General features: G+C 35.3%; 1 protein-coding gene across 3 annotated transcripts in view; it reads right to left on the reverse strand.

The window, feature by feature from the left end:
• ptprfa (protein tyrosine phosphatase receptor type Fa) overlaps positions 1 to 14,223 on the reverse strand; it is a 516,187-nt gene that overhangs the window by 103,359 nt on the left and 398,605 nt on the right. For all 3 annotated transcript variants that reach the window (XM_051711353.1, XM_051711352.1, XM_051711351.1), the window contains 3 exons: positions 7,509 to 7,721; positions 1,957 to 2,114; positions 852 to 964 (listed from right to left, as the gene is read on the reverse strand). In XM_051711353.1, coding sequence (XP_051567313.1) covers positions 852 to 964; positions 1,957 to 2,114; positions 7,509 to 7,721 — 484 coding nt within the window. The remainder of the gene's footprint in view (positions 1 to 851; positions 965 to 1,956; positions 2,115 to 7,508; positions 7,722 to 14,223) is intronic.

Consider the following 14,223-nt stretch of genomic DNA (forward strand, 5'->3'; position numbering starts at 1 on the left):
ATCAAAGGAAAGAAATAAGAAACTTTATTTTGCAATTTAAAAAAGCAATTTACAGACCATTAAGATTTTTTCATTGTAACATTTAAGCACATTTTCTGCTAAATTCTTGTTATTGGAATTTTTTAAATATATATATAAGTATATACAAAATAAAAAAACAAATTTAATAAATAATTTATTTTATTAAATAAAAATCAATATTTTATTAATAATTATAAAATATTAAAATATTCTATTAATTATTTTCTAAATTATAAAGATAACAACATTGTTTATATTACTTATAAATTATTAATATTATTTAAATTGTAAAGTATTATTACATTATGGTAGTTGTACTGCTTTTAATTTATCTTAATTAAAAAAATTAATCATTACATTACAGTACTGAGAATTTAACGAATGTCACAAAAAAAATAAATAAATAAAGAATTACAAAGAAAGTCAAAAGCACCTACTAAATATAACAGTAATGCTAATATACATATTTTTTATATATTGCAGTCATTACAATTTTGGGGTAAAATGTGCTCAATTGTTAAGAAATTAATAATAATCCCATCTTAATTGTCCTTAAAATAGGCTTAATTTCCTTTAAATAAAATAAAACTTCTTCTCTAACCATGCTGTTCAACAGTAAAATTAGGTGGCCAACGTTTATATTCCTAGTAAAGCCGGTTGACCACGAGATCTTTCTTTTTAAACTAGACACCAGCACACAAGCATTTAAAACATAATACATCCTCATTACCAGTCATGCTTGTGTTTCCTGTGTTGTGTAAATGAGTATGTTTGAAATGTGTGATATGTTTGTGCCTATGTATAATGTTAATGTGTGTATGGTGTTGTACCTTGTGTCTGATAGTTAAGTCTCCTCATTTCCACTGGGTCGGAGGAACGGGCCAGTAAGTGATCTTTAACTCCAGCTGAGTGCTGATCTTTAGCTGAGGGAGAAGTGCGCTTCCTGTGCAGACAGGAAATGACATCAAACATGAGCATATGAACACACACAGTTCAGGTGGATGTGAACAAACATAAGATAATTCCTCTGTGTGTTTGTATCTGTTAGTAGCAATAGCAATGATCTGAGTTCAATGAAACTGATTTTCTGTCATTAAACACAAGCACAGATAAACTTGAATTACTGGATCAAAGAGAATGAATAGAATTGCTCAATACGCACCTCTCCTGTTTGCTGCATCCCACAGAAAAGGAGGGAAGGGGGGGGGGGGGGATGTCAGAGACAGAGAATGTCAAAGAAAGAAAACTGCAAAGAAAATGTGTGTAGAGCAATTTCTGACAGAAATACTGAGCATCAGTTTTTAATGTGGAAATGCCATGTCTACTAATGAGCTAAAGTTCTGTTCTGACAATTGGAAAACGAGCTCTCTTTTCACTCAATAGGCTTCTAGCATGAACCTTGGATATATTATTCTCCAACATTTTTCAATAAGAAAGATTTGGTTATAATTGAAGGGTAAATTTTTATCTTCAGCTTTTACATAACTTCACAGTATATTTCGGTAGGTCAACTATAATTACTTTCTCAATTTGTTGGATTTTCATTGGAGATTTGGGTGAGGGAAAATAACATTTCAGATGTCTAGTTCAATAAATATAATACAATTTACTCATTAAAGTTCTGTATTAAAAAAGACTTTCCTAAGGACACTGTTAAGTTGCTGACTGTCATATACACACTTGAGTTACACTAAAAAAGGATTCCTTGACTGAAATTAAATTACTTTTTCAGATTTTCGACTTGTACAGTGAGTCAGCAATGTCTATGGTCTGGTCTGATGAGACTGACAAGAAGAAACACAGTAGACTCGCTTGAAAACAACAAGGAATTTGACCACTCCTGCAAAACCTGAAACATTTGATATTTTTCTGGGAAAGTAGACAGTTAAATTCCTTGTGCATCTATATAAAAAGGAAGCGGTTTCTCTGATGTACCTCTTGAAGAACAGGATGGCGATGACGATGATGATGATCAGAACGACAGCCAGCACAGGTCCCATCACCCACAGCATCTCTGGGTCTTCCACATGACGAGACATCCCACTGTGGAGCTTCACCATCATGGGATCAGAGTATGGACTCACCGTAAACATCTGCAAATGAATCAATCAAAAGGGACACATTTAAATCTAGCTCAAGAATAATAAAAATTATTGCAGTATATCTTACTTGTGTTGTATATATATATGTATACACAGATATCTCTTAAAGGAACGTTCCGTGTTAAATACAAGGTAAGCTCATTGGACAGCAACAATCAGCAACCTGATCTCAGGAAAATTACGTGATCATAGCAACATTTTTGCAAAATCAAATTAGACATCTTTACCCTAAACCTAACCAATAGTGTTATAAAAACAGCAACATTAAGAGCACATTTTCTGAACTGACCAAGTCATATCGTGTCACTTCTATTACATTTTCGTTTCATGTGTCAGCTTGTGTTTTTGGCTGGTCTTGAACCCCGGACTTCTGAGTTCAAAATTCCAACGCTCTATCAGGTGTTTTACCGTGCAAGCTAATAAGTGTGTTAATGTAGGTGAGTCTGTAATTCAAGCATTTAAATGTAAGTGTTTTTCAAATGATGTGTTATAGAAAAAGTGTTTTTATATTATAACATAGCAATGTGTGAATAAAAGTGCAAAAAATAAGTTTTTATAAAGTCATAATCAGCCGTTGTACTCGTAATTTGTGTTAAAGTGGATAAAACGCACAGTTGTTGTAGCACCTCTAATGTTCATTTCACCATGAAACTGCAACAACACGTAGAATGTGGCACGTGAAAGTCAGTCTGCAAAAATGTAGTTATAGTAAATTTCAAAAGGTTGAAAGGTTGAATAACAGGTTTAGAGTAAGGCACTTACGATGGAAGTAAAGAGTGCCAGCATTTGAAGGGTTTAAAAGCCAAAATATTTTGCTCATATTTTTGTTAAAGCACTTACATAAATTATTCAGTGAAAAAAAAAACATTTATTTGACCTGTAAAGTTGTCTAAATCTTAATTTTTGTGGTGGCACTAGTTCAAAGTTGATGAACTAGTTAGTCGTCACCAACATAATTTCAATGGGTGTTGTCATTTCACCAACAGGAGTGGGGCATCATGCGCCTAATACCAGGTAAATACGAAGCAGACAGCTTTTATTCAGATCTTTTCTGCCTTTTTTTGTCATCGGACATCATTAAAATATGCAGACAACAGGAGTGAGGGGCAAGTTTATGTTCTTCTGCTGATTTAAAACAACGCTACGGCAAAATACACAGGGTCACATCATGTAAAACTCAATTTTGCTTGCTCATTTAAAATAAAAAGTTTAATTTGCTATGTAGAAATCTAAACAAAGATATTTTTGAAACTAAGTTACCATGTAGCAAAACTGGCAGTAACCAGTTTACACATCTGGGGCTGTTTACACATCAACACTTATTTAGTATTTGGGTCAATAACATTTTGAATTTACTTGAACATACCTCTACTATAATGAACATATTTTCAATTTCTTTTTTTTTTTCAAAAGAGTTTAAAATCATTTTGATATTTTGGGTGGATTAAAGTGGTGTAACCATCTGCAGGTGGTTAAACAAAATAAATAAATAAATAAAAAAATCTTATTAAAAGCTGAAATTCTTTACAAAAGAAATGTTGGCATAATAAGTTTGGAATAATTTTTAATTATTATCTCTTCAAAAATAGGCAGTTAAACAATCTTGTTTTCAAATATTATTTATATTTTAAAACACTTTTGTTCACCAAATCAAAGTCAGGAGGTGTAACCAACATACAGGTTCTGTTGCATTCTGTTGTCATATGTAAATAATAATAGTAATTATTATTATTACTAATAATAATTAGTAATTGTAAACCAAAAACCAAAAACAAAAAACAAAACAGAGAGGACTCCTTTAGACCCTCAAGACTGTGTGTGAGTGTTTAAAAAAATCTGATATTTTGATAATTTTATGAAAAGGTACATTTTGTTCAGGTCAGAAGGACTTTGTGAAAAATGTTTTAAAGCTTTTTTAATTAAAGATTAAGTTGCGTACAATCACATCTATTCAAAGAGCAAGGACTGTATATAAATTCTTATAATTGATTTACTTGATCATTTCACCACTTGACATTTTTGTAATTAAATAAATTATGTTTTAACTTTAATAATTATGTTTTAATGTTTTTTCAAAATGTATAAAATAAACATGGACACAAAGATTACATTTCTATGAACTTGACAGATGTGTTTTGAAAAGCCAATCAAAAGAGAGGTAATTTACATACAGAAATCTTGAAGGCAAGAAGAAGACTTCGAGGGTCAAAATGAAAGTACTAGAAAAGTATTAAATAGGACCCCTTTAAAATGGTTAACAAGTGAATTTTGTGAAAGAGGCGTCCCCTTAGTATATAGATCTGTTTTTAATGAGATAGGACCCAATAGGTGCTGGGTGGCATGTCAACTGCATATCACCTGTACCTAAACGTAGTGTGTATTCTACAGTATAACTGGGTCTAAATGTTATGTTTAATGACATCTAGTGATAACATATGAGTGGATCAGAGGAAGCCCTTCAAATCTTCAAAGAAACACAGAAGTTGGTCTTCTTCAACAAACGCTGGAAAGTAATCATCTTAATAACACCTTTAAGACACCACAGCAGGGTGTGGTGGAGAGAGAGGGATGGAAACAAGAAGACAGCAAGAGAAAAGGTTGAGGGATGAGAAACTTTTTCCATCCTGCTGAGAAGTGGAGGATAAAGCATCATAAACAAATCCCATCAGCACAACACCTTCTGCATTCCCTCCGGAAACAACAGCATGAACCAAAGTACCCCTCACTGCCCAGAAATCATGAAAGGCATTACGGTAGCTCCGCACAAACAAGGACTCTCAATGTTCCTCCAAATTTACTGTTTGCTCAGACTGCTGGGAGGAACCAGGTGAGTTATATAAAGACCAATATAACAGACCTCTAAAGACCTCAGAGTAGAAGGCATATTCGATTTAACATAACCAAAAATAAGGGTGAGTAAATGATGACAGAATTTAGATTTTTGGGAGAACCATCCCTTTAACTGCTAAGCTATTATCTCCACTAACATCTCTCTTTCTCTCTTTCCAGCAGGTGTCAGAGAGAAACTTTTGAGTATTGAAGCAATCTTTCTTCCATGACAGCGGAGTGAGGAAGCATCTAAAAGCCCTGTGGGACACTTTCATAGTGATCAATTTACATCCCACAGTGAGAGTAATTCATCTCTGCCTGGCTCCAACCACTGTTTACTAATGCATATTCATATGTGTGTGTGTGTACGTCACAGTTGCACACAAGGCATGGATCTTTGTTTTCATTTGTCTTTAACTCTCCTTTATCTTTTCATCTTTTGCACTCAGTTCTTCACTCTCTTTCTTCTGCTGCGACATCTCTCTTTCAGTTTCCCTCTCCTGATCTAGTGCGCTCCTGCATATGATGTCTCTATCTGTCTCTTTCTCCTTCTCTTTCATCTTCTCCTCCTCTAATCTGTTTTTCTTTTCTTTAAGTGCTGCAGTAGTTTCGCAGGCTGCCTCTTTCATCCAATTTCACACTCTCCAGTTTGTTTGCCAGCCAAACACTGACTGGCCTCTCACCAGCTCTCCTTCCACTTCTCCCTTGCTTTTAGTAAACTCAACTTTAGACACAGTGTGAGCTCCGAGGTTATTAATCGATGGTATATGATACTGAAGCCATTATCTGCGTAATTTCAAATACATTTAAAAAAAATCGTGTTTGATAGCAGAATTTCTGGTTAAGACCTACACCACCCATGATCCTAATGGGGGAAATCCACCTATCAGAGAATTGTGGCAAACAAGGCATGGCAAAAGAGCTCTGCAGCAACAGGTCACTCCCATGACACAATGCAAATGATGCAATCAATGAACACTATCAACCTACTTATATATTTGTATATGTCCAAATATTTTGCTATATACTTTAAATATATTGTTTCATTACTTATAATTAACAACATAATTAACAAGTTATATATATATATATATATATATATTTTTTTTTTTTTTTCTTTTTTTTTTTCTTAATTATATTTTTAATTTGATAGCATCATTCACAATGCTTTATGGCACTGTATTTCATTCCCTCATGAAATTATTTGATTCAAATCAAACTTTGGTTCATGGCTTAGAAATCTTTTATGAAATCCCTATGGAAAATATGTATGGGAAAAATACTTCCAGAACCAAGCTGCAAAAGTGAAGATTACAGTATCTCAGAATCTACACATCACATCACTGTGTTTTTGGACTTGTTTTAAATAAGAGAATTTGCTTAAAGTAGTCGCGTGTAACAGTTTCTCATAATTTTTTATGTTTCATGAAAGAAATGTGACAAGTAAGCCACATCTGTATATAACATCTTTAATACTATGCTGTGAACAAATAAACAGCTTTTAATCTGAGAGTAAAATAGTGTGCCCGTTGTATTCTATTCAATTATTAACATTAGCGACTATGGATATTTCTGATATTTGCAACCCTCTTTACAATGTATTCATTATGCTGTTCACTAACTAATGTTTTTACTATGAGTGTGATGAAACTTCATTTTGTGGGCATGTGAGGAGTTGCGTTTGACAGCAGTCTAGTGTTTGTTATAACAATAATGTTATGATGGACAAATTATTTAAACTGGTTACATAAAGTACTTTGTCAAGGCAAAATATTCTGAATTGGCAACTTAAAAACACTTCTACCGTCTCTATGACTGATGTTTTCGTCCGTTTTGGTGCGCTTGTGTTTGACCAGCTGGCTTCAGTTATGTATAAATTATGTACATAAGTCGCTTCGGACTATAAGTCGCAGGGCCTTTCAGATGATGAAAAAAATAACACGACTCATATTGCGGAAAATATGGTATACAGTACATAAGAAAATTATGATTCTAGGTCAGCCATTAAATAAATAAATAATGATTCCCCACAGATGTGTGCATAAGACTTTACCTCAGCTATGAATGTTCATGTGCGCATGAAATTACATGTGTTGAACAGGGTCTAACTTGACAAGTGGGAACACCTATCACCCTAACAGTGACTTCATACAAAATTATTTACAATAAAACAACATTAATAAGACTAAAAGAGCTAAAACCTCTGTGAATTCATAATAACAGCTATTTAAATGCCACATAAGTTTTGATTAAGCAAACAAATAAAATGATTGAAATGCAATATGATTATTCCCCACTCCTTTGATTTTGTACTTGTTCATTTGAGTTAACATTTAAAATCTTAATTCCATGAATATTCAAATGAAAGAAGTTCAAGGAACATCCTTGAACATATTTGAATTATGACTTAGGGTTAGAGTAAAGAACTGAGGGAGCTCTGAAGGCCTCAGCTGTCTGAATCTCTCATCTCTCAGCACTGATAACAGCACTGAGTTCTGTTTTTTTCTGATCACAGCACATAAGAATCGCGTTTGTATGTGATTGTTTTTAACTCACTGAGTCTCGATCTTTCAGTGCTGCTAGTACAAATGTGCGATACTGTTGCTGGCCAGGCAGAGGTTTGTTGTAGAAGCCGTTGTAAGTTTTCTCATCTCCTAACACAAAGGTCTCGGGAAGATCTTCCAACTTGGCAGCGATGTACGGTCGCAGGACGTCCTGAGCTTGCCTCTTCCTCCTCCTCACGTCTGAGTCTCTGCTACCCTCCAAAAGCTAATTAAACACAGAAAATCCAGTGCATTAAACACATTAGCACAATCTCAAACCAACATGCCAATGCACAGGACAAAATCATACAAGTACACAAAGTGTGATTAGCATAGCATGTTTCTTAAATGTATTTTTGGTGCTGCAACGGAGGGCATAGCGATATATACTGTAAATTTACCCTTTGCTAAGCTCCGATGAGATAATCAAGTATATACAAAATAAAAAAACAAATCTGTATATACACTGTATATGCATATACTGTTGTGCTCAAAGTTTGCATACCCTGGCAGAAATTGTGAAATTTTGGCATTGATTTTGATCTTTTATTTAAGGATAGTGATCATATGAAGCCATTTATCATCACATAGTTGTTTGGCTCCTTTTGAAATCATAATGATAACTGAAATCACCCAAATGGCCCTGATCAAAAGTTTACATACCCTTGAATATTTGGCCTTGTTACAGACAAAGAAGGTGACACACACAGGTTTAAATGGAAATTAAAGTTTAATTTCCCACACCTGTGGCTTTTTAAATTGCAACTAGTACCTGTGCATAAATAGTCAATGAGTTTGTTAGCTCTCACGTGGATGCACTGAGCGGGCTAGATACTGAGCCATGGGGAGCAGAAAAGAACTGTCAAAAGACCTGCGTAATAAGGTAATGGAAATTTATAAAGATAGAAAGATATCAAAAGCCTTGAAAATGCCAGTCAGTACTGTTCAATCACTTATTAAGAAGTGGAAAATTCTGGGATCTCTTGATACCAAGCCAAGGTCAGGTAGACCAAGAAAGATTTCAGGCACAACTGCCAGAATAATTGTTTGGGATACAAAGAAAAACCCACAGGTAACCTCAGGAAAATACAGGCTGCTCTGGAAAAAGACGGTGTGGTTGTTTCAAGGAGCACAATACGACGAAAACAAAACAAAAATGAGCTGCATGGTCAAGTTGCCAGAAAGAAGCCTTTACTGCACCAATGCCACAAAAAAGCCCAGTTACAATATGCCCGACAACACCTTGACATGCCTCACAGCTTCTGGCACACTGTAATTTGGAGTGACGAAACCAAAATAGAGCTTTATGGTCACAACCATAAGCGCTATGTTTGGAGAGGGGTCAACATGGCCTATAGTGAAAAGAATACCATCCCCACTGTGAAGCATGGTGGTGGCTCACGGTTGTTTTGGGGGTGTATGAGCTCTAAAGGCACGGGGAATCTTGTGAAAATTTATGGCAAGATGAATGCAGCATGTTATCAGAAAATACTGGCAGACATTTTGCATTCTTCTGCACGAAAGCTGCGCATGGGACACTCTTGGACTTTCCAGCATGACAATGACCCTAAGCACAAGGCCAAGTTGACCCTCCAGTGGTTACAGCAGAAAAAGGTGAAGGTTCTGGAGTGGCCATCACAGTCTCCTGACCTTAATATCATTGAGCCACTCTGGGGAGATCTCAAACATGCGGTTCATGCAAGACGACCAAAGACTTTGCATGACCTGGAGGCATTTTGCCAAGACGAATGGGCAGCTATACCACCTGCAAGAATTTGGGGCCTCATAGACAACTATTACAAAAGACTGCACACTGTCATTGATGCTAAAGGGGGCAATACACAGTATTAAGAACTAAGGGTATGCATACTTTTGAACAGGGGTCATTTCATTTTTTTCTTTGTTGCCATGTTTTGTTTTATGATTGTGCCATTCTGTTATAACCTACAGTTGAATATGAATCCCATAAGAAATAAAAGAAATGTGTTTTGCCTGCTCACTCATGTTTTCTTTAAAAATGGTACATATATTACCAATTCTCCAAGGATATGCAAACTTTTGAGCACAACTGTATATATACAGTTGCAATCAAAATTATTCAACAGGAACCTTCTTGGGTGTGGAAGAAAGCAAATCTTCACCAAGGGAAATGTTGACTTGAATATTGAAGAAGGAATTTGGAAAGACCTGTGAAGTCCTGGAAGAAGGTTTTATGGATGTATGACACTGTAACAAAGTTCAATGGAAAGGAGGAGGCGAGAACTGGCTTAACAATATAAATAATATTTAATGGTTAACTTAAACAAAAAGGCAAACACATACAGGGCTGCCCGTAACTCTCTCTCTCTCGAACTGCCGCCTCCGGTCGCCTTTATCCCTCTCGAGGGCTTGATTAGCCTGATTATGGGCTCCTCCCTGCCACAGACACTAGTGAATATATAGGCTATAAGAAGCTTAATTTGGTAGATAGCCTACCTAAATAGAGCATTGTAATGGAGCTAAGTCTACGTCATTTCAAAATAAGTGTCCCCTGTATTTCGGGCTTGCACAAAATCTTTCTTTTTTCTGGTTATTATTGGGATTTTTTTCAAATTGTAATAGTAATTTTGCATGTTATTAATGTCCTGACTATACATTATGATCAGTTGAATGCCACTTTGGTGAATAAAAGTACCAATTTCTTTCCATGAGTGAAAAATCTGTACATTATTCCAAACTTTTGGCCACCAGTCTATGTATATATATATATATATATACACACACACACACACACACACACACACAGGGTTACTTTTTAAATGTATTCCACTACAGATTACAGAATACATGCTGTAAAATGTAATTTGTAACGTATTCCTTTAGATTACTCAAGGTCAGTAACATATTCTAAATACTTTGGATTACTTCTTCAGCATTGGTAGATTTTTTTCACTTGTTTTGACTATAAAAACTCTGCCAGTACAGTAAGATAAAATACACATATTAAAAATACATTCTCTGAAAAACCTAAATATCTTATGCAGTGTTGTTTCTAAAACAAGATAAATAAAATTGATCTTGTTTTAAGGATTTTTAGATATTTTTACAGGAAAACAATACAAAAATGATTATCAAGAATACGATTTTTACCCTAATATCAAAGGTCTTACTGGAAAAAAGAAATTATGATCCAACGTGAATTTTCTTGATAAAACAAATATGATCATGCCTGGTAACATGTAAAATGGCAAGAAATAGCATTTTAGCTTAGCATAAAGCTGACAGTTTACACAAGTTTTATTTCTATTTCTTCTGCTCCAAAATTACTTCAAACTTACTTCTCTGTCTGCTCGTATGAATGTAACACATCATAAGAAAGTGTTTCACCGCTGCTCAAACGCTCTTTGGATCGCATCATTTATATGTATAAATGTTTTCCATCTGAAAGGACTAAATATTGAATGAAACAAATGACAATAAAATGCAAAGTAATCTCTTCAGTAATCAAAATACTTTTTGAATGTAACTGTATTCTAATTACCAATTATTTAAATTGTAACTGTAGTGGAATACAATTACTTATATTTTGTATTTTAAATACGTAATCTTGTTACATGTATTCCGTTACTCCCCAACTCTCTCTCTCTCTCTCTCTCTCTCTCTCTCTCTCTCTCATATATATATATATATATATATCTCAACAAAACCATTCATCTGGTGAATATATAGGCTATAAGAAGCTTAATTTGGTAGATAGCCTAGCTAAATAGAGCACTGTAACAGTCATTTCTTCGTCATTTCAAAATAAGAGTCCCCTGTATTTCGGGCTTGCACAAAATCTTTTTTTTTTTTCTGGTTATTATTGGGATTTTGACTGAACAATCAACAGAATCTGGCATTTATTCATTTATATCATTATTCATTGTCTATGTCTGTGCCCATCATATTAAGGAAAGACTAGGCCTGTTCACACCAAATCCGTGATGATTTTGTGAGATGAACTTCCAGCGGAATGTCTATTCACACCAGGTCCGTAAAAAATGAAACTAAAAATGATTTCAGCCCCTGTACAGTAGGTGGCGCTGTTGCTGTTCTTTTAACCCTCAACCATCAGCTGTCAATGCTAGAGATTCATATATTTAACTCCGTTAAAGCATTTATTTACCTAGTTTGGTATAATGGTTACTTTATGTTCTTTGCATGGTGTTGATGCATTTTGAGGAGTATATAATCTGTGTTTTTATGTGAGTGAGATGAGAAAAGAGCGCTGTTGGATATTTATTTGCACATGTATTTTGCTACGAGTATATTAAAAACGAACACCTGAAGTCAGCATCTCTTTTTATAATGCCTAGGTTAATGCCTGGATAATATAACACAAAGTAAAGTGATGTAAATGCAAGTGGAATAATGTACATTAAGAAAAACAGGTATATTATAAAATATGATACATAATATTAAAATAATATAAAATAATACACTGGCTCTCTGTCTTTTCTTTTTTTTTTATATTGCAATACTTTTTATATTAAACTTTTAATAAAAATAGCAGCGTGGTTCTGCAATTAATTTGTGTACAGTAAAATATAGCATGTAAAGTGTCTTTTTCATGGATTTTACTATGAGTTTAGTCCAAACTAATTGCCGAACCTCCTGCTATTTTTTTCAGATTAACACTTTTTTATTGATTCACATAAATGAACATAGAAAAACAAAACATATATACACAGAATCAACATTAACCCCCACTATTACCCTTCCCCCTCCCAATCACCAATCCCACCCTGGCCCCAACAACATCCCAGTGGTAAATGATACAGTCAAACAAACACACACACACACACACACACACACACACATACACACAAAATAATAATAAATAAATAAATAAATAAATGAAAAATATAATAATAATAATCACCTATCCATAAATGACACATTCCCACCCCATTTCTCCAAGAACAAGCTATACTTCCCAATTCTTCTAAATGTCCCCTCTTCAAAGGCCACTACCCTTCCCATCTCCGAGCACCACTCCTAAAAACAGGGTGCTCCAGCTGACCTACATCCCCTTAAAATTATCTGCCTGGCGATCATGACACTGGTTAAGACCCAACTCTTTATGTGTCAATTTTCAATATCGATGACAGCCCCATCGCCCAAATACAGAGTCTGGGGCAAAATGATACCTGAGTGCCCAATACACTGCACACCAAACTCAACCAAAACTCCTGAATCTTAACACACCCCCAAAAGAGATGGGTTACGTCTCTATCCTCTGAATGGCATCGCCAGCAGGTGGGTGTGTCTTTAAGACCAAGCTTATACAATCTAGAGGGGGTCCATTAGAACCGATGTTAAATCTTGAATTGCATAAGGCACACCCTTCTGTCTCTAGATAGAGACTTGAAGTTTTTTAGAATCCTAGCCCACTCTCCCTACTTCAATTCCAAGTTTAAATCTTTCTCCCATAATCTCTTGAGAGTATTTGAGGCTCCATCCCCCAGACTCTGAATTAACAGGGAGTAATACACTGATGCCTCATGACCTTTTTCTGGGGATCCCAAAATGTTGAACCAAATTTTCAAAGGATCTCAACACACTACTCTCATATAGGTCACCGAGTGTATTAACTCCCCCCCCCCCATCCACTCTGACCAGCAGAAAGTGGAATTATTAATACATAATTTGGGGTTCAGCCATAAGCTCGAGGCAACATTTAGATAAATATCCGAATTAAACACTCTGGACACTTTTGTCCATACCGAGTGCAAATGCGAGATAACGGGGTGTAATTTAACTTCTCCGGTTAGATTGATAGAAAGGATTTGCAACGGCAAAATAGGGGCAAGAACTTCCTGTTCAATACAAAACCAAGCAGGGGCTCTTTCAGATGGAAGCGACCAATAACACAAATGTCTGAGACTGAATGTATAATAATAAAACAAAATCTTGGGTAGGCCTAGCCCTCCTTTGTCAATCGGCCTATGTAACTTACTGAAATGTAGTCTGGGATGCTTACCATTCCAAATGAAAGACTTCGCTATGCTATCAAATTGCTTGAAATAAGAGAGGGGGACATCTATAGGGAGTGACTGTAGCAGAAATTTGAATTTTGGAATACAATTCATTTTAATAACATTAACCTTCCCAATCATTGATAAATGTAATGAAGTCCACCTCTCCACATCGCTCGAAAACCTTTTTATTAAAGGATCAAAATAAACTCTAACTAAATCATACAAATTTGCTGGGAATAAAATACCCAAATACTTAATGCCCTGTTTGGGCCACTGGAAGGCACCCGGCTGGAAAGCCGTTACTGGGCAGTACTCTGTCAGAGCCAAAGCTTCGTATATAGACAAATTGACTCTGAATCCTGAGAATTTAGAAAAGGAATTAATAATTCTGTGAAGGCAAGGCATAGATCTAGTAGGGTCAGAGATGAATAATAAAATATAATCTGGGTAAAGCAGAAGCTTATGCTCCAAACCTTCCGTCATCACCCCTGGAAAATCATCCTCCTTTCTTATCGTGGCTGCTAATGGTTCCAGGGCAAGACAGAACAATAATGGGGAAAGAGGGCAACCCTGCCGGGTGCCCCTATCCAGAGCAAAATAATCTGAAATTAATCCATTTGTTTATACCGCTGCTACAGGGTGTCTATAAAGCAACTTAATCCATCCAACAAATGTACTCCCAAACCCATACATTTCCAAAATCTTAAAAAGATAATCCCATTCTGCCAT

Source organism: Myxocyprinus asiaticus, chromosome 12 (assembly GCF_019703515.2).
Source record: "Myxocyprinus asiaticus isolate MX2 ecotype Aquarium Trade chromosome 12, UBuf_Myxa_2, whole genome shotgun sequence".
Taxonomy (NCBI): Eukaryota; Metazoa; Chordata; class Actinopteri; order Cypriniformes; family Catostomidae; genus Myxocyprinus; species Myxocyprinus asiaticus.